The 17,489-nt window shown below is 54.2% G+C and overlaps 1 protein-coding gene across 1 annotated transcript; it reads left to right on the plus strand.

Moving 5' to 3' along the window:
- Positions 1-1,280: 1,280 nt before the first annotated feature.
- GASK1A (golgi associated kinase 1A) lies at positions 1,281-16,033 on the plus strand. Its single transcript, XM_036333321.1, has 6 exons — positions 1,281-1,751; positions 2,362-2,506; positions 6,195-7,448; positions 14,014-14,136; positions 14,784-14,887; positions 15,541-16,033. Exons 2-6 carry the CDS (start codon positions 2,432-2,434, stop codon positions 15,749-15,751), a joined length of 1,767 nt encoding a protein of 588 aa, XP_036189214.1. The 5' UTR covers positions 1,281-1,751; positions 2,362-2,431; the 3' UTR covers positions 15,752-16,033.
- Positions 16,034-17,489: the final 1,456 nt, after the last annotated feature.

The following is a 17,489-nucleotide window of genomic DNA, read 5'->3' on the forward strand; positions in this document are numbered from 1 at the left end:
AAGATAGTTTTATGTGATGGTGTCTGGGGATGGGCGAAGGGCTCTGGGATCAAATTGCCGGGTCGGAGGGTGGGCAGGCCCTCAGCAGATCCTGTTGGTTCCCTGCTGGCCCCTGCTCCCTGCTCAGCAGGGCTCCCTCCTGGCCCAACTATTTGTTTTTTTTGAAGTGGCAGGTATTGCATGTGCAGGCTGCTATTTGCTTGAGAGAGTGGGGGAGAGCGGGAGAGAGAGATCTGGGGTTCGCAGAGATGGGGAGAGTCTTCAGATGGGACACAGCACGTTCTTTTCCAAAAATGCACGTCCCGGGGTTCTCAGCCAGGGGCAGCTCTGAGCCTCACGATGCAGATTCATCTCCCAGCTGTCCCCCTCCTCCCTGCTACCTCCTTCTAAATGACATTTATTGAGCATCTCCTGAGTCTGGAATAACTGTCAGCACTAGACGTATTATCTCATTTAGTTCGCATAACTGCCCTGTACGGTGGGATCTTAGGCTGGCTTCCCCTGAAGCCGACCTTCAGACAAGGATCCCTGTGCAGGGGGTTTACTTGGAAAATGTCACCAAAGGGTGGGATGGGGTGAAGGTGTTGGGAGTGAGGCCGGTTTGGAAGGCAGTATGCCTGTTGCTGCATTTTTTTAAAAAAATATTGATTTCAGAGAGGAAGGGAGAAGGGACAGAGAGAGAGAAACATCAATGATGAGAGAGAATCATTGATCGGCTGCCTCCTGCATGCCCCACACTGGGGATCGAGCCTGCAACCTAGGCATGTGCCCTTGGCCGGAATTGAACCTGGGACCCTTTACTCTGCAGGCCGACGCTCTATCCACTGAGCCAAACCGGCCAGGGCTGTTGCTGCATTTTGAGATCAGCACACCTCCCTGCCAATGCACTCTGTGTTCTGGACCAACTTGGGGCACATGGGTGCCTCCCCACAGGCCAGCCCCCTCCCCTCCCGCAGGCCCCAGGCTGTCAGAAGGCAGACATTTCCTCGGTTCCTCGGTCTAAGGCTCCCTGTACCACGTCTGGGGAGCTGAGGGCCTCAGGAATGCCAACAGGAAAAGCACGATGGTCCTTTAAATCTGTTCCGTCTTGCACTTGCGGGTTTAGAGTGCTGCGCCCCGGAGACCCACTGTCAGGTCACCCAGCGTGTGGCTGAAGCTCAGGACACTTTGGCTTTCGTTGTGTGTGGGGGCAGGATGCGGCCTGGAAGACACCGGAGACTAAGTGCTCCTCCTTGCCAGGCTTGCCTTTTAAAGCCTTGCCCTGGGCCCATTTCCTGAGCTCAGATGAACGTTTTCTTGAAGACGGGGAAGGGAAAGCTCATTCTTCTGGAGCCCGTGGCACCGCCGGGCCCTGACGAGGACCCAGGAGACGCCTGTCACAGGAGGGGGAGGGTCAGGTGCTGGACCAGCTTCGCTTCATGACACAGAGGAGCCGAGCGCCGCCCTCCCAGCTCCTTTCCTCGGTGGAACGTGGTGCTGTGCGGTCCGGGGTCAGGGACCGTTCTTCTAACACTGATGCAACTTCATCCGAACAGCGCGTGGCCACATCCAGCTGGACCAGGGCCGGAGGCCAGACAGAGGAGACGGAGCCAGAGCTGTGAAATATTGGTCTGTCTCCGTGCTCGCGCAGCCCTTGCCAAGTGTGTGGACGGGGAGACAGTCCTTGCTTATTTACTCAAGACACAGAGCGGAGACGGGAAACGCGATGGGCTGCCTTCACCGCTTTTGAAAGAGGAGAGCTGAGATTCGAGGTGTGTGAGTGGGAGGGGAGAGGGGGGCTGCAGCTGCTGACTTCCAGGAATGCCTCATTTTGCCAGGAGCCTCAGTGAGAAATTAGAGGAGACAGTAAGGGGGCAGGTCATACAGCCCCAGCGTCGGGGGGCTCTGGGTCACCAATTCTTTTTGCATTTATGTGGCCAGTAGTCTCCTATTGCTGATCTAACAAATGGCTACGAACTTGGTGGCTCAAAACAACAGGAATGTGCTCTCTTATAGTTCTGGGAGCCAGAAGTCCGAAATGAGTCTTCCAGAGCTAGATTCGTGGGTACTTCTGCCCAGTCCCTCCCTTAGCCCCTCCAGCCCCGGCTTCTCGCTGGAAGGAGCCCTGTGTCCTCGTCCCCAAGTGGGAAAGCACCTTGGAACAGATCATGTTCCAAGTAAAAGGCAGCAACATGCGCTGAGAGGGTTAACATGTCCATTTTTATTGCTGTTTTTGAAAAAGTCATTTTTCCTGTGGCCAAGCCTTTGCCGAAATGATTTCTCGAATTGCTTTTCTTATTCTCTGGAGGGCGTGGAGCTTTCGCTTTGGATCCGATTTCTGCTATCTCTAATGTAACATTCTTCTCTTTATTGTTGTCACAGCTGGCGTTCCCTGGGGCTCTTCTCCCTGTTTCTTTTCTTCTGACCGAGAGCCCTCGCTTTCTAAGATGGCATGTGGTCTTCGTTAACATCCCCAACTCCGGCCGTTGCCATCTGTGCAACAAGGAAGTTTCCATCCTGTCACAAGGTGACCGCGTCCCTCAAGGGATGCTAGAACCCGGCCAGACAGCCAGGGTCGCATTGCTTGGGGAGAAGATGGGGAGCTGAACCTAGCGGACCTGCCGATTACCCCTGCCCTGGCCTTCAGCCCCGCCTCTGCCAGAAGCCCCCAAGGCCAAATATCTGTGGTGTCTCTGCCTGTTCATAATGCTTTTCCTCAGCTGTGCCAAGGATAGCATTGGCAGGGGCAGCTCAGGAAGGGTGAGGAGGAGATGAGAAGAGATTTTCACTTTTAAGAAGGATGTTTTCTGTCCTTAAGAACCCCCTTCGCTGCCCAGCATGCTATCCCGTCCCTCGTGGCCGATTAGTGGAGGCCCAGGTTTTGTCATCTTTCTTGACATCTGGGAGTTGAGAAAAGCCGCTGTGCCCCTGTCCCTGCCGCCGGTTCCTCTGCAGCAGCCGGTGGTGCCAGGGTTTAGAGCAGGGCGTTCTGGGTCGTGGCACAGGGAAGGACGACCCGTGCCCCAAAGGGAGGCACGGTCCTGGCTGGGATCTCCCCTGTGACCCTCCAGAAGTGAGACAGTCTCCTGCTGGCAGGTCCAGAGCAAACGGTACTCAAGTCCCTTCCTTCACGTGTCCTCGTCTCTCAAACGGTCCCTGTGCATAGGCCACCGGCGCGTCTTGGAATTTTTCTTCAAGTCCTTCTCAGAAGACCTCTCTTGCGTCCTCTCCACGTGCCATCTGCCCATCTTATGGGGCCCTGGTTCATGGGTTTATCCGTGACCAGGTTGCCCCATCCTTGTCCCCGCCACCCGAACCCCATCTGTAACAATGGACTCACACCCTTGTTAGCCAGGGGAGGACCCTGCTCTCTATTACTGCTTTGCCTATTGTTATGTATTTTTTCAGGTGCCATTGTAATTCAGTACTTGTCTACACTACCTAGTGTTCATGGCTCTAAATCCAGTTACCATCCCTCCCCAACCATTAAGCCGCCCTATTGTTTGACCAGGGCACGCACTGAGGCGGGCGGGTCCCGCTGGGTCCCACCCCCAAACTGTCTAGTCTAGTGGGTGTCCTCTCCTTTCTCCTTCCCCTCATGTCCTCTTTATCATTCAGCTGAATAGTCTCTTCAGAGGATCCTCCTCCCCACCCCCACCCCCCACCCCCAGTTTGATCAAAGCCGCCTTTCTTTGCCCAAAGCTTTCCTTGGGTGGCCCTGCGGGGACAGCTGCTTAGGGCCACCTGAACCTCTCTCTCGGCACAACTGCGCACCTGCCAACTCCCCCAGGTTGTCTGAGCCAAGGACGGCCTAGGGAGGGGTCCGAACATTCTGTCCCCTTGGGACATTTTAAAAAGATGAATTCTTTGCCCCCAGTGGTATCCAAAACTTGGAGAATACAGCTGGCGAATCCCACTTGAAAACATATTTTCCTTCTGAGGAGGAAGAAGACAACGCCCACAGTCTGTCGGTGGCCGTTTCTCCGTTTAGTTTTAATGTACGGCGTTGGCATTCCTGCCAGCTGGGTGAGCCGGGCAAATCTCAGCGCTCTGGGCTGGCGTTCTCTCGTCTGTGAGAGGAATGCCGTGGGCCCACTTCCGTATGTCCTTGCGGGGGCAAAAGGAGACGCTCACCGGCACGCCGTGAGAAGTTAACGTCAATGAGAAGGAGTGGGGCCCGTCACTTCACACTTCGGGGTCTCCTCTGCAGAAACCCTCACCTTTCCCCCCGGAGCTGTGTGGACAGGACCTTCAGTGCCGAGTTCTTGGCTGTAATAAAAATGGGAAACAAGCCCTAACTGGTATGGCTCAGTGGATAGAGCATCAGCCTGCGGACTGAAGGGTCCCAGGTTCGATTCCGGTCAAGGGCATGTACCTGGGTTGCAGGCACATCCCCAGTAGGAGGTATGCAGGAGGCAGCTGATCGAGGTTTCTCTCTCATTGATGTTTCTAACTCTCTATCCCTCTCCCTTCCTCTCTGTAAAAAATCAATAAAATATATTTAAAAAAACCTTTTTTTTAAAAAAAGGGAAACCATCTAAAGACCCTTCCTGTAGGGCAGCGGTTCTCAACCTGTGGGTCACGACCCCTTTGGGGGTTGAACGACCCTTTCACAGGGGTCGCCTAAGACCATCGGAAAACACATACATAATTACATATTGTTTTTGTGATGAATCACTATGCTTTAATTATGTTCAATTTGTAACAATGAAAATACATCCTGCATATCAGATATTTACATGACGATTCATAACGTAGCAACATTACAGTTATGAAGTAGCAACGAAAATAATTTTATGGTTGGGGGTCACCACAACCTGAGGAGCTGTATTAAAGGGTCGCGGCATTAGGAAGGTTGAGAACCGCTGCTGTAGAGGAATGGGTAAAGGACTGTGGCACAGTCCCCCCTGGGAACCATTGTGTAGCAGTTAAGTAACTTTACATTGAAAAAGGTAGAGATGGAAACCGCCTCAGGACATGTTGCCATGTCAACCAAAGCAAGTTGTGAAGTAACTGCCTCCTTCATTTATTTATTTTTAATTGATTTCAGAGAGGATGGGAGAGGGAGAGAGACAGAAACACCAATGATAAGGGAGAATCATTGATCGGCTGCCTCCTGCACACTCCCTACTAGGGATCGAACCTGCAACCAGGGCAAGTCCCCTGACCGGGAATCCTGGCTCCTAGGTTGACACTCAACCGCTGAGCCACACCGGCTGGGCTAGTCACCCCCTTTATGCTAAAAGTAATTACCACCTGTAGTAGACTGAGAAATTGGTACAGCCACTTTGGGAGACAGTATGGAGGTTTCTCAACGTATTAAAAATAGAACTGCCTTCTGTCTTAAGTTGAATAGCTAATAAGATAAATAAATTCTGACTTCAACACAGTGGCTCAAACTGCTCTTGGCAGCCCTGCTCCCATGGGTCCTGCAGGCTCCCCAGCTCCTTCCTTCTGGTGACTCCACGGTGCCCAAGCATTAGCGTCACCTGGAGAGCTGGTAAAAACGCAGATTTCTGGGCCCCAGCTTTGATCGAGTAGTTCTGGGTTGCGGCCTGCGAATTTGCCTTTCTGACAAGTTCTCAGGTGATGCTGATGCTGATGGTCCCGGGACCACGTGTTGAAAATCACTGCCCCGGGATGTGTCCTTGCCAGCAGGTGCAGAGCTGGTGGCTGGCAGCCAACGTCCTTTTGAGCATGAGGGGCAGGCAAGGACTCCTGCCATGGGCAAGGACTTAGTCACGTGGCCACCCCTGGCTGCAGGGAGGCTGGGCGGGGTCATCCGTAGCTGAGCAGATCTGTGCCCCTGGGAGAGGGAAGAGTGTGTTGGTGGGAACCAGAGGCCTGCAGAGTGGCCCAGGGACTCCCCTGGAGATCAAGAGAAGGCCGGCACTCAGCGGTGGGGACAGATGTGGAAGAGACCCTTATGTGCCTGGTGACCAGTGTCATATGGAGGTTTATTCCAGGGGGAAGCCCATGTCTGCCTGCAGGCATTGCCAAGGCTGCCCTGGAAGCCGGCAAGCCAAGCTTTGAAGCAGGAGAGCTGGCCGAGGTGCCCACCTCTCTGGAAGGCGGTTGGGTGCCACTCGCCTGGGCTCCGTGCCTTTCCCTCTCAGGGATCCAGGATGGGCCTCCCTTCCGCAGCCCCATTGCATTGTGGGTTGGGCTGATGTTATCCCAGGTCTCACACTTGCTTTTTCTACCCCGCCCCCCAGGCACCTTGGGTCCGGAGGAAGCTGCGTGGCAAGAGGCGGCTGGTCATGGCCTCCTGCCTCCTGATGACGCTGTCTGTGCTGGCTGTCACCCGCTTCCCCGCTCAGCCTCAGGCCGCCATGGAGCCCCAGGGCGTCACCGGCACCCCTGGCCCCCACGCCCCGCAGGCGCTGAGCTCTCGCTGGAGGCAGTGGACAAGGAACCTGCGATTCTGGAGAGGCTGGGCCCTGCCCACGAGCCCCGACCCGGTGTGTGCTGAGGGGCAAGGCCACCGAGGGCGAGTGGACAGCAGCAGGTCCCCAGGAGGGGACAGCGGGCATGTCCGGAGGGTCAAGAGGGACATTGCGTTGGCATCTCTCGGAGATTTGAGACTCAGGACCCCGCGTCTTGTGCCCCTGAGGGAGGATGAGGTCAGGAGTCCAGGAGCCAAAGACCTGCGACCCCCTTGGGAGGATGGTCCCATCTGGGAGGCACAGAGTGACACAGGCGCCCTGGTCAGCCCCGTCACAGGGCACCAGAGAGCAGCTGCTGGACCGACCCTGTGGCCCCATCCAGGGAGAGGCAGGGATCTGCCAGAAGCTGGGAGCAGAGCCTTGACTGGTGGGCAGCAAGCAGGGGATCCCAGCCCGGCCACGGGGACTCGTCGGTGGCCTGACTCCATTGGGGAGCTGCAGGGATCCATGTGGTGTGCCCCCGAGACCCCTGGGCTGTTGACCGGCTCGGGGACCGACGGCCTGGTGCCCCCATGGTTCACGGAACATGATGTGCAGACCCTCCGGCTGTTGGCCCAGGGGCAGGTGGTGGGCAAAGCCAGGGTCCCCGGCCACGGGCAGGTGCTGCAGGTCGGCTTCTCCGCTGAGGGTGCCCTTCCGGACGCGTCTCCTGGGCTCAGCGGACTCTGCTCCCAGGGACTCTGTGGCCTGATCAAGAGGCCCGGGGACCTGTCCGAGGTCCTGTCCTTCCACGTGGACCGCGTGCTGGGGCTGCGCCGGAGCCTGCCGGCTGTGGCCCGACGCTTCCACAGCCCCCTGCTGCCCTACCGCTACACAGACGGTGGCGCCAGGCCCGTCATCTGGTGGGCACCTGACGTACAGCACCTGGGTGACCCTGACAATGACCAGAACTCTCTGGCCCTGGGCTGGCTGCAGTACCAGGCCCTGCTGGCCCATGGCTGCAGCGAGCCAGGCCAGGCGCCCTGTCTGGGCATCCGCCATGCTGAGTGGGCACGCCTGGCTCTCTTCGACTTCCTGCTCCAGGTATGTGGGGCCGGGCTGAGTCCCGGAGGGCAGCAGATGTGGGGATGGATGGTTACTCTCCCCCCAGTCTTGTCTTTTGAGCACCAGGCCCCCGTTCTCGTTATTTTCCAGCCTCTGGGCTTATTCATCCAGTTCCGAGTGCTGGAGTAGCGAGTGCCAGCTCAGGAGAGCTGATGGTTCATATTTTTAGTTTTGTGAGCTGGTTGTGAAACATAGGCATTTAAAATTTTTAATTATAGACAAGAAAACAAAACAAAAAAGGGAAAAAAATTAAATTATATAAAGTAACAATCAGCAACCCATTACTTCCTAATTCTTTCACCACATTTTGCCGGAGTCCAACCCCAGCAGGTCCAGGGGTCCCCAAAGGTGTGGATGGAGTCGGCAAAGAAGGAATGACACAGAGACGGAGTTCAGTTGATCAGCAGCCTAGCCAGGATCTCTAGCCAGGATCTCCAGCCAAGTTCTGGTCTGGATCTCCAGAGAGGTTCTGCTTCAGATCTCCAGCCAGGTTCTGTGTCCATGTTCTCTTGCTAGGTTCTCCAGGTTCTCCAGCCAGGTTCTGTAGCCATGTTCCCTCGCTAGGTTCTCCAGCCAGGTTCTGTCCAGGTTCTCCAGCCAGGTTCTGTAGCCATGTTCCCTCGCTAGGTTCTCCAGCCAGGTTCTGTCCAGGTTCTCCAGCCAGGTTCAGTCACCAGGTTCTAGTCAGGCTCTCTTGCCAATTTCTGTAGTCAGGTTCAGTCCAGGATCTTTGGCCATGTTCTCTCCAGCGAAGTTCTTCTGTCTGTAGGTTCTGTATAGGTTCTGTCTTCTTAGTTCTGTGTTCTAAGTTCTGTGTTCTAAGTTCTGTCTCTTGCTGTCTTGTTGCATCTGTATTTATACCAGTTGATTCAATCCTATCAATCTCTATTACAAAGGTTAGGGCGTTTCTTATCTCCATTCCAGGGAGTAAAGATTATGTAGCTTAAGTATGATTGTTCGTAGTTAAAGTGATTAATTACCCGCCTGGCACTTAGTTAAGAGGTTTTATTCCCTCCCTAACTTCAGGGGAAAATCCCTACCTGGGGAAACAACCTTTTTCAGAGAGGAGACCTTGGTTAAAACACATAGTGCCAAGAAGGTGAGAAAACATTTTAAGAACAGTATGCCATATATGCCAGGTCCTTTGAAACAGCAAGGATGGACCGGCTCCCAGCAACATTTTCCCTGTTATCTGTGCTCTTGAGGCTGTTTGCGTCTGTCTGGGAAATACTGGGTAGCGGTGGCTCGTCTCCTGTCAGCTCCCCTGTCCGTCGTGTTGGCAGCTCGGATTGGTCAGGGTGGGGCTGTTGTCACCATGAGAGTCAGCACGTGCTGCATATGGGCCCCCTCCTCCCGGGGAGTTAAACATTTACCAGCACACGACTGTTTATAGCGTTATACCCTTGACTCGGCAAGGATCAACATGGTTGTGTAATTTAAAAAATGAGAGAGAGAGTGAGAGAGAAAGGGAGGGGAGAGAGAGAGGAGAGAGAAGAGAGAGAAATGGATGATACAGGTCAAGCCTGGGCACTGAAGAGAGAAGGAAGCCACAGGGCAGCTGAGGTTCCTGTTGTGCCAGCAAGTAACCTGGAGTTTCTGGGGAACAGGCTGGAGTTTCTGGGGACCCCCAGTCAGAGCACAGGGGTAACGGAGGGATTGCAGGCATCAGCTATTTCCTGTCTGGTCTGGGGTCGCTCTGTGGTGCATATTCCGTGTGTTTCTCAGGGTTGCCTACCGGGATTGCGCCCCGGGTACCCGCAGTGGTCGTTGCTGTGTCTCGTCCCCTGCTTGGGTTTTGGGATTGGCTCACAGATAAACTGCTTTCACTTGAATCCTCGTCTCGGTCTATCCCAGATGACAACACTGACCTGTGACGTTTCCGCACAGGAGATCCTTTGTGAAATGTACTTAAGACGGTGCCTGGTGGAGGCACACGCTCAAGAATGAGCAGGCACTGCCCCTGACACTGGTCAGGAATTAACTCATCTACGCTTTATGACAAGCTTATGAGTGAGATTCTACTCTGTTAAAGTGCAGAAATCGAGGCCCGGAGCAGTGAAGTTACTGGCCCGAGGTCACGGCCGGAGGAGCAGAGACGCAGCCTGGACGGTCTGACTCCAGAGCTCACCTCTCAATCAGCATCACTAGTCACCTGGCCGTGACTGAGGGCAGGAAGAGGGGACCTTTGCAGGGGTGCCCTGGAGCTCGGGCACCTCCGCGCAAAGCCCCGGTCCAGCTGGTGCGCACACGGCAGCTTTCTGCTCCACACAGAGGCCCTCTGTCTGTGCCCTGGGTTGCGGTGTGGGACCTCCCTCAGCTGCCAAGGCCTGCTGTGGGGATGCAAGTCCCAGCCGCCAAAGCACACACAGGTCGGGTGTGTGGTCAGAAGCGACTCGGCTGGCCTCAGGCCACCTTTTCCCTGGTCTGCTGAAGGCTGGTCCAGTCCACTCCTCCTCCCTGGCTGATGCCACCTTCCTAGAAACCACTGGCACGTGGAGAGAGGCGGGGCTGTGGGTTTCCCAGCACAGGAACTGGAGGCACCTTCTGACCGGGGGTTGGGAACGGACTCCACATGCAGCCCATGTTGCGGTGTGCTTGCTCCTTTGTTTTGTTTGATCCAGTATAAACCCTTACTTTTCTCTGTGTGTGTGTATCGCAGCATACCGTTTACCTGGACACAATACACAAGAACTGCACACATACACATTCCTTATCCCCCCACAAGTCCTATGCTTTTCACATCCCACCACATAGCGTTCTGAATTAGTGACTGTAGAGATAATGCTGTGTAACAAAACTCGCCCACACTCAGCAGCTTAACACACCAGCTCTCCGTGCCTTGCTCCAGGGTCTGTGGGTCAGTGGGGCTCAGTTGAACTTGGCTCCAACTGTGGGTGGGCTCAGGACTGCTCTTGACTTCTCATTCTGGAGCCCAGGCTGCAGGAGCAGTACCACCTGGGCGACCCTCTCACGGGGAAGGGAACAAGCCCAAGAGCTCAACCAAACTGCAGGAGCACATTTAAGGCCTCTGCTCAGACTCCTTTGGCCAAAGCGAGTGAATGGCCAAGCCCACTGTCAGGGAAGGGAAGCACGCTCTGCCCAGAGCTGAAGGCGGAGAGGAGAAAATATTTGTTGGACAATCACCAAATCAGTCACAACATCTCAAACAAATGCACACTTATCCATGCACCTTATAAGCTCACGTGTGCTATCGCCACACCCCCACACATACAATCCATAGGGTGCCAGATGCTGCTGTGCAGAAATTTTTAAAATTTGTCTATTATTGAACTGTTCTTTTATGACTTCTAGGTTCATATATTATATTTCAAACTAGAGGCCCGATGCACGAAATTCATGCAAGGGCCTTGGCCCCGGCCCCCGCCGGCCATCGCTGCAGCCGGGGGCCTCTGCTGCCTCTGCTTCAGCCCCCGCCTACTGTGGCTTTGTCCAGAAGGAAGGACATCTGGTCTAATTAGCATATTAACGCTTTTATTATTATAGACTAGAGGCCTGGTGCACAAAATTCGTGCAATGGGAGTGTGTCCCTACCCAGCCTGCACCCTCTCTAATCCAGGACCCCTCAGGGGATGTCTGACTGCCATCCCTGCGGGATTGGGCCTAAACTGGCAGTCGGACATCCCTCTCACAATCTGGGACTGCTGGCTCCTAACCGCTCATCTGCCTGCCAGCCTGATCCCCCTAACTGCTCTCCCCTGCCAGCCTGATTGCCCTAACTGCTCTCCTCTGCCAGCCTGATCACCCCTAACTGCCTCTGCCTTGGCCCACACCACCATGGCTTTGTCCGGAAGGACGTCTGGCCTAATTAGCATATTACCCTTTTATTAGTATAGATAGAGGCCTGGGGCACGGATAGGGGCCGGCTGGTCTGCCCTGAAGGGGGTCCTGGATCAGGGTTGGGGTCCCCTTGGGGGGCAGGGCTGGCCTGGGTGAGGTGCCACTGGCGGTTTGCAGGCTGGCCATGCCCCCATTGGAGTGAGGGTTCCCGCTGGGGGCAGGGTGGGCCTGGGCAAGGGGCTGATGACTGCTGGATGGCCACACCCCATTAGGGTGAGGGTCCCCGCTGGGGGACATGGCTGGCCTGGGTGAGGGGCTGAGGGCCATTTGGGGGCGGTTTGCAGGCTGGCCAAGCCCCCAGCTTTGTCTGGAAGGACGTCCAGAAGGTCTCCTCGTCTAATTAGCATATTACTCTTTTATTAGTATAGATGGCCATCCTCATTTCCAGGCTGTTTTGAAAGTTCTCCCATGTGTTTTCATATATCTTTGATCCATCTGGAAGCTATTTGGAGCAAGAGATAAGGTACAAAACAGTGATTTTTTTTCCCCCTCAAATGGCAACCCACATGTCCCAGCACCATTTGCTGAATAATCCATCTTTCCCCCAGTCTGCAATGTTGCCAGTTTCCATATGTATGTAGGTCTATTTCTAGACTCTTCTGTTCCAGTAAAGGGTCTATTTATATGCCAGAATCACACTGTTTTAATTACTGTGCTTCGTAATTTATGTTGCTAACTAGCAGGGTGTGGTCTTTCTCATTGCCCTTTCTTAGAATTTCCCCCATATTCTTGCATGCTATTCTCATGAAACTTATGAGTCAGCTTGTTACTTCCTTCTCCTCCCCAAGTCCTTTTGGGATTTTATTGGAATCAAATTAAGTTTGTGTGAACTAAGACAGAAATAATTTACACCCTAAAATGTAGAGCCTTCCGGCCAAGAGTAGGGTATGTCTCTCCCTTTCGTCATGCTCCCGCAGGCATCAGTTTCCTTCAGCTGGGTCCTTGCTTTCATGTTCAGTTATTCCTGGGTATTTCGTCCTCTGTGGCCATTGAAAATGGGACCTTTCTCCTCCTTTATAGGATCTCGCCCGTAGCTCTTGGTCTGTGTGGAGGCTGTTATTTCTGTGTATTAGTTTGGTTACTGGCCACCTGCTAACTTCATTTGCTTTGTCCTGGGCTTTCTAAGTTCACCATCATTTCATCTGTAATGAATATCTTCTAATCACCTTTCTTTCTCCTACCTCATGCCGTTGCTGGTGCCTCCAGAGCGATGGCAAATATTAATGGCATGATGACTGTGGCCTGTTTCTGCAGACTTGGGACAGCTCTACAGTTTTTGCTGTGGCAGATTCATTTTATAATGGATGCGAGTTGGGGATGGCGGGGGTAGGGGGGGGCAGTGGGGCACCAGGGACAGCCAGCGGTTCTTCTGGAATCCACCAGACCCAGGTCAGCCCCTGGCTGAGGTACCAGTCCCGGCCTTCGAGCCTGGTGGGTCAGTTAGAGGACGTGGCCACCCCTCGTGCCCTGTGCTGGGCTCCCTCCAGACCGTGCCTCCTCTACAGCTGGGCCTGCTATCCCTCCTGGAAGACTGCAGTGTGTTGTCCTGTCCAGATGTCCTGTTTGGAGACCACAGAGCCAGGCCTCCCCTGAAGCCTTCTGGTGATGGCACCCTGGGCAGGGAGGTGGCGTGATGGGCAGGCTTTCTGTGATCACAGTCCTCATGTGAAGCCCCCTCTAGATCTTTCCTGCTGCCAGCCAGCAATGTACTTCATCCATTCATTCTTTCACCCCCAGACTTCGGCTTAAGTCCCTGGCTGGGCTGCACGAGTGCTGGGTGCTGGGGTCAGCTTGAACCACACCTACACTTTTGCCATCAACTGATGCCAGAAAACAGGTGCCTGCCACATTACCCAACCCCCGTGACTCAGTTTCCCCATCCTTGAAATGGGGATAATAACAGATCGACCTCCTGGCTGCTGGGAGGGGTTAATGGTGTGCAAAGCACTCAGAGTGGGACGTGGCACAGAGTAAGGGCTTTACAACGGCTTAAGTTCAATTAAACAAAAACTTCAGTTCACGTCATGATTGTACCACATTGGTAGGTTGGTCAGAAAATCAGAATAGCGAAGGTTTTTCTTTTTGTTTTTTTGGTAGCACCTCATTTTTTAAAAAGGGGGGGAAAGAATCAAATCCTGAAGGGCTGTGGACATGAAATTTGAACTTGGTTTTGTTGGCTGCTAGTCTGTTGTCGTTTAACGGAATTTCTCTTAAGTGGAAAAAAATAACCAGATGGTGTGGCTCAGTAATCAAACTGGTGACTGGGCCCGGCCAGACCCTTCCTGTTAGACACTAAATGGGCGAAGATTTGGGGAGGCCAGCGATACGCGTGTCACACAGGCCAGGATTCCTTGTAGCTTTCTCGGGAAGTAAACACTGCCGCAAGTTGAAATCTGCACAGAATGGCCTGGAGCCATGTGTGGCCTCCCAAGGGGACAGTTCAGCATCAGACCCGAGACCTCAGGCCCGAGCGTAGGAACAGCTGTAGGAAGCGGTGGGTGTGGCTGGAATCCCCACTGGCCTGAGCTTAGTGTGCAGGGCGGGCCACCGGCCAGAGGGGCAGAGCAGAAGCCCCGTTAGGAGCCGGAGGCCAGCTACAGAGCCACTGAGGGCTGCCCCCAGCGTGTGGCTCGGGGACCAGGCCTGGGTGCTGTGCCACCCGCCCTCAGGATGGGTGTCCCCACAGGTCCATGACCGCCTGGATCGCTACTGCTGTGGCTTTGAACCTGCGCCCTCAGAGCCCTGTGCGGAAGAGGGGCTCCGGGAGAAATGCACAAACCCGGGCGAGCTGCGACTGGTCCACATCCTGGTATGTCCCTCGTCACCCGGACTCCGGCCTTCCTGTCTCCTTCCGAAGGTGCTGTTAGTGAGGTTCTGGGATCGTGTGGTCCAGGGGTTTCCAATCCTGTTCCTTTTGGTAGCAGAACCCTTTGAATAATGCGTAAAACTGGGCACAGGTGTTGGGGGTGGTGGTGAGCTGTGTGTGTGAGCCTATACCTGTGCCATACAACCTGCAGTCCTGCCGGGCAGCTTACCTCTGCACCTGCCCCATTCTCCCCCATGCTCCTCACCCCTCTGGCCACCAGAGCAGGACTCAGTCCCTCTGCCTTGCAGTTCCAGAGGATGGCGCTGTGGCCTGGCCCAGGTTTGAACCAGCCAGCTGTTTGTTAGCAGTGGGACCTTGTGCAAATTACAACTTCTCTGTGCCTGGTTCTCATACCAGTGGCCCTCTTCTCAGGTTGCTGGGAGGGCTCACTGAGATGATGCCTGGAAGCATCGAGCAGTGTCAGCACAGTTAGCTGACTGCTCAGCACCTGGAGACCATCTGGCAAGTAGCAGGTGGATGGTGGGACTGACAGCTCAAGGCCCCCAAGCCGCTTCACCCTGACACAGTCCCTGGGCGCCAGCTAGGCTGCACCCTCCCCCACCTCTGTCTCTGCCCATCTTCTCCCTGAGGTCCGGAGCAGCGATCCATCTCGTCTGGTCTACATCGATAACGCCGCCCACCTTCAGCACCCTGAGGACAGGCTGAACTTTCGGCTGCTGGAGGGCATAGATGGGTGAGGGTCAAAGGGGTTGGGTGGAGGCTCAGGGACTGAGGCTTGATGGCCCTGCTGGAGACCATGGGACCTTCCGTCGGGGCTCTGGAGAAGTCCACAGTCTGCCATCAGACAAAAGCTGTTAGATCTGAGCCTTGGGAGGGGTGTGGGGACCTGGGAAAGCTGAGAGGTACACAGCCAGCAGGCCCTTCCACTCCTGGATGGAGTGCCCGCCCCCAGGATCCAGAGAGCCTCCTGGCCCACAGGACATCAGCTGCCCTGCTGGGGTAGAGGCAGGCTAGCCCTTCCTTGCCCTAGATGGGTGGGGGTAGCCTGGCAGCCTGGCAGCCTGTCTCCTTGCTCAGTCCTGGCAGGCAGCTCAGCCTTCCTAGGGCTCTGGCATTTGCCAAGCAGAGCAGCGGGCATGGTCCCTGGAAGGACAGTGATGACTGGCCTGGCTCTTCTGTGGGATGGGGCCATCTGAACGCTTCATCCCTGCCTGCTGGCACAGCTCAGCGGTGGAAGAGTCCCTGGTAACAAGCATCCAGGGGCGGCCCTTGGGACCGGGGTTCCGGGTGGTGCAAGTTCTGGCCTTCCGGGCTTCACCTTGCCGGAAACTCCGAGATCACGTTTGCTTTTCCTTTCTCTTCTGACCTTCGGGCACTTTCGTCCAGGTTCCCTGAGTCCGTCGTGAAGGTTCTCCAGTCAGGGTGTCTACAGAATATGCTGCTCAAGTCGCTGCAGGTGGACCCGGTGTTCTGGGAAAGCCACGGCGGGCGACGGGGCCTGAGGCAGGTTCTCCAGACCCTGGAGCGGCGAGGACAGGTCCTTCTGGGACACATCCAGGAGCACAACCTGACAGTCTTCAGGGACGAGGACCCGTGAACCCCACACTGCCCAGGGGGGCTCTCGCCTCGCTGGTGGGGGGCTCACAGCACGACCTGATTGGACGAGCACCCGTGCTGATGGCCACACGTCCTTGGGCCCGCCCATCTTGACGACAAATGGAAAGAGCCAGAGCCAGAAGGGCAGCACGGATGCCTCGGGCCATGCCACCTGCTTGGAAGAAGTAGGGGTGTTGGGTTTTCAATCTCACTGCATTCTCTTCTGCCTGCTCAGCAATGGTTATGTACTTCCTTGCACCAATAAAGACATTCAAGAATGTTCTATGAACTGTTCCATATGCTGTCAAATGATGCATCCCACATGCATATGTAGAGCTGGACAAGTGTGTGTCTGTATGAATGTATGAGTGTGTGTAGATGTGTGTAAGTGTGTGTGTCATGTGTACATGCCTGCACACATATATGAGATAAAGGTTCTTCATGGAATTATACTCATTGCTTGGAACTGCTTGGGCTGAAAGTCAACTCAGGTCTAAGAAATGAAACACTAAGCCCTGGCTGGTTTGGCTCAGTGGATAGAGTGTCGGCCTGTGGACTGAAGGGTCTTGGGTTCGATTCCAGCCAGGGGGCGCATGCCCAGGTTGTGGGTTCCATCCCCCAGGGGCGCATGCCCAGTGTTGCCTGCTGGAGGCAGCCAATCAATGATTCTCATCATTGACGTTTCTATCTCTCTCTTCCTCTCTGAAATCAATACAAATGTATTTTTTTAAAAAAGATAGCTACTCCTGTAAAATAAATAAATAAATAAAACATTTAAAAAAATGAAACACTAAGCATTTTATCTTTATACGCATTAGATGTTCAATTCTTACTCAGTTATGTTTTTGGTTTAAGGATTATAAAAGTAATACATGCTCACCAAAACCAAATTCATAACTAATAGAAGCACATAAGATAAAACATGAAATGCCCTAGAGATGTGTATGTTTGTATTTTTATTTACACTCACACTGCATACAAATCTCTATTATAAAAACCCCTTGGCCCTAACGCTGTCATGCTGTAATGACCAGATGTGGTCAGTGCACATCATAGCGACCAGTCGTTCTACTGTCAGGTCGAAACCGGCTCTCCGACACCCCCTGAGGGGTCCGGGATTGCGAGAGGGTGCAGGCCAGCCAAGGGACCACACCGGTGCATGATTAGAGCCGGGGAGGGACACAGGAGGTTGGTCAGCCAGGGAGGGACCACGGAGGGCTCCAGGGAGTGTCTGGCTCATCTCGCTCAGTCCCGATCAGCCAGACCCCAGCAACAAGCTAACCTACCAGCTGGAGCATCTGCCCCCTGGTGGTCAGTGCACATCATAGTAAGCAGTTGAGTGGTGTTAGCATATCATTAGCATATTACATTTTGATTGGTTGAATGGCCGACCGGACGACCGGACACTTAGCATATTAGGCTTTTATTATATAGGATAGGATCATCTATGTTTGTCAGCTCACTGCTTTTACTTGACTCTGTTTTCTACATTCCGTACTAGCCACCTGGGTTGACCCAGGTCTTACTGATGATTGTATGGAATTCCAAGGCAGGGATGTGCCATGTTTTACTTAGCTGTTCCCATTAGGATGAACCCTAGGTGGCTCCAACTTTTCAGCAATCATAAACAGTGCTGTCATGAACATCTTTGCATGGTGTGCAATTGTTTCTGCCAGCTGTATTTGCGTAAGTGGATTTCTGCATCAAAGGGCATGTATGAGCATGTATTATTTTGAGGG

This window comes from Myotis myotis, unplaced genomic scaffold (assembly GCF_014108235.1).
Source record: "Myotis myotis isolate mMyoMyo1 unplaced genomic scaffold, mMyoMyo1.p scaffold_m19_p_13, whole genome shotgun sequence".
Classification (NCBI taxonomy): Eukaryota; Metazoa; Chordata; class Mammalia; order Chiroptera; family Vespertilionidae; genus Myotis; species Myotis myotis.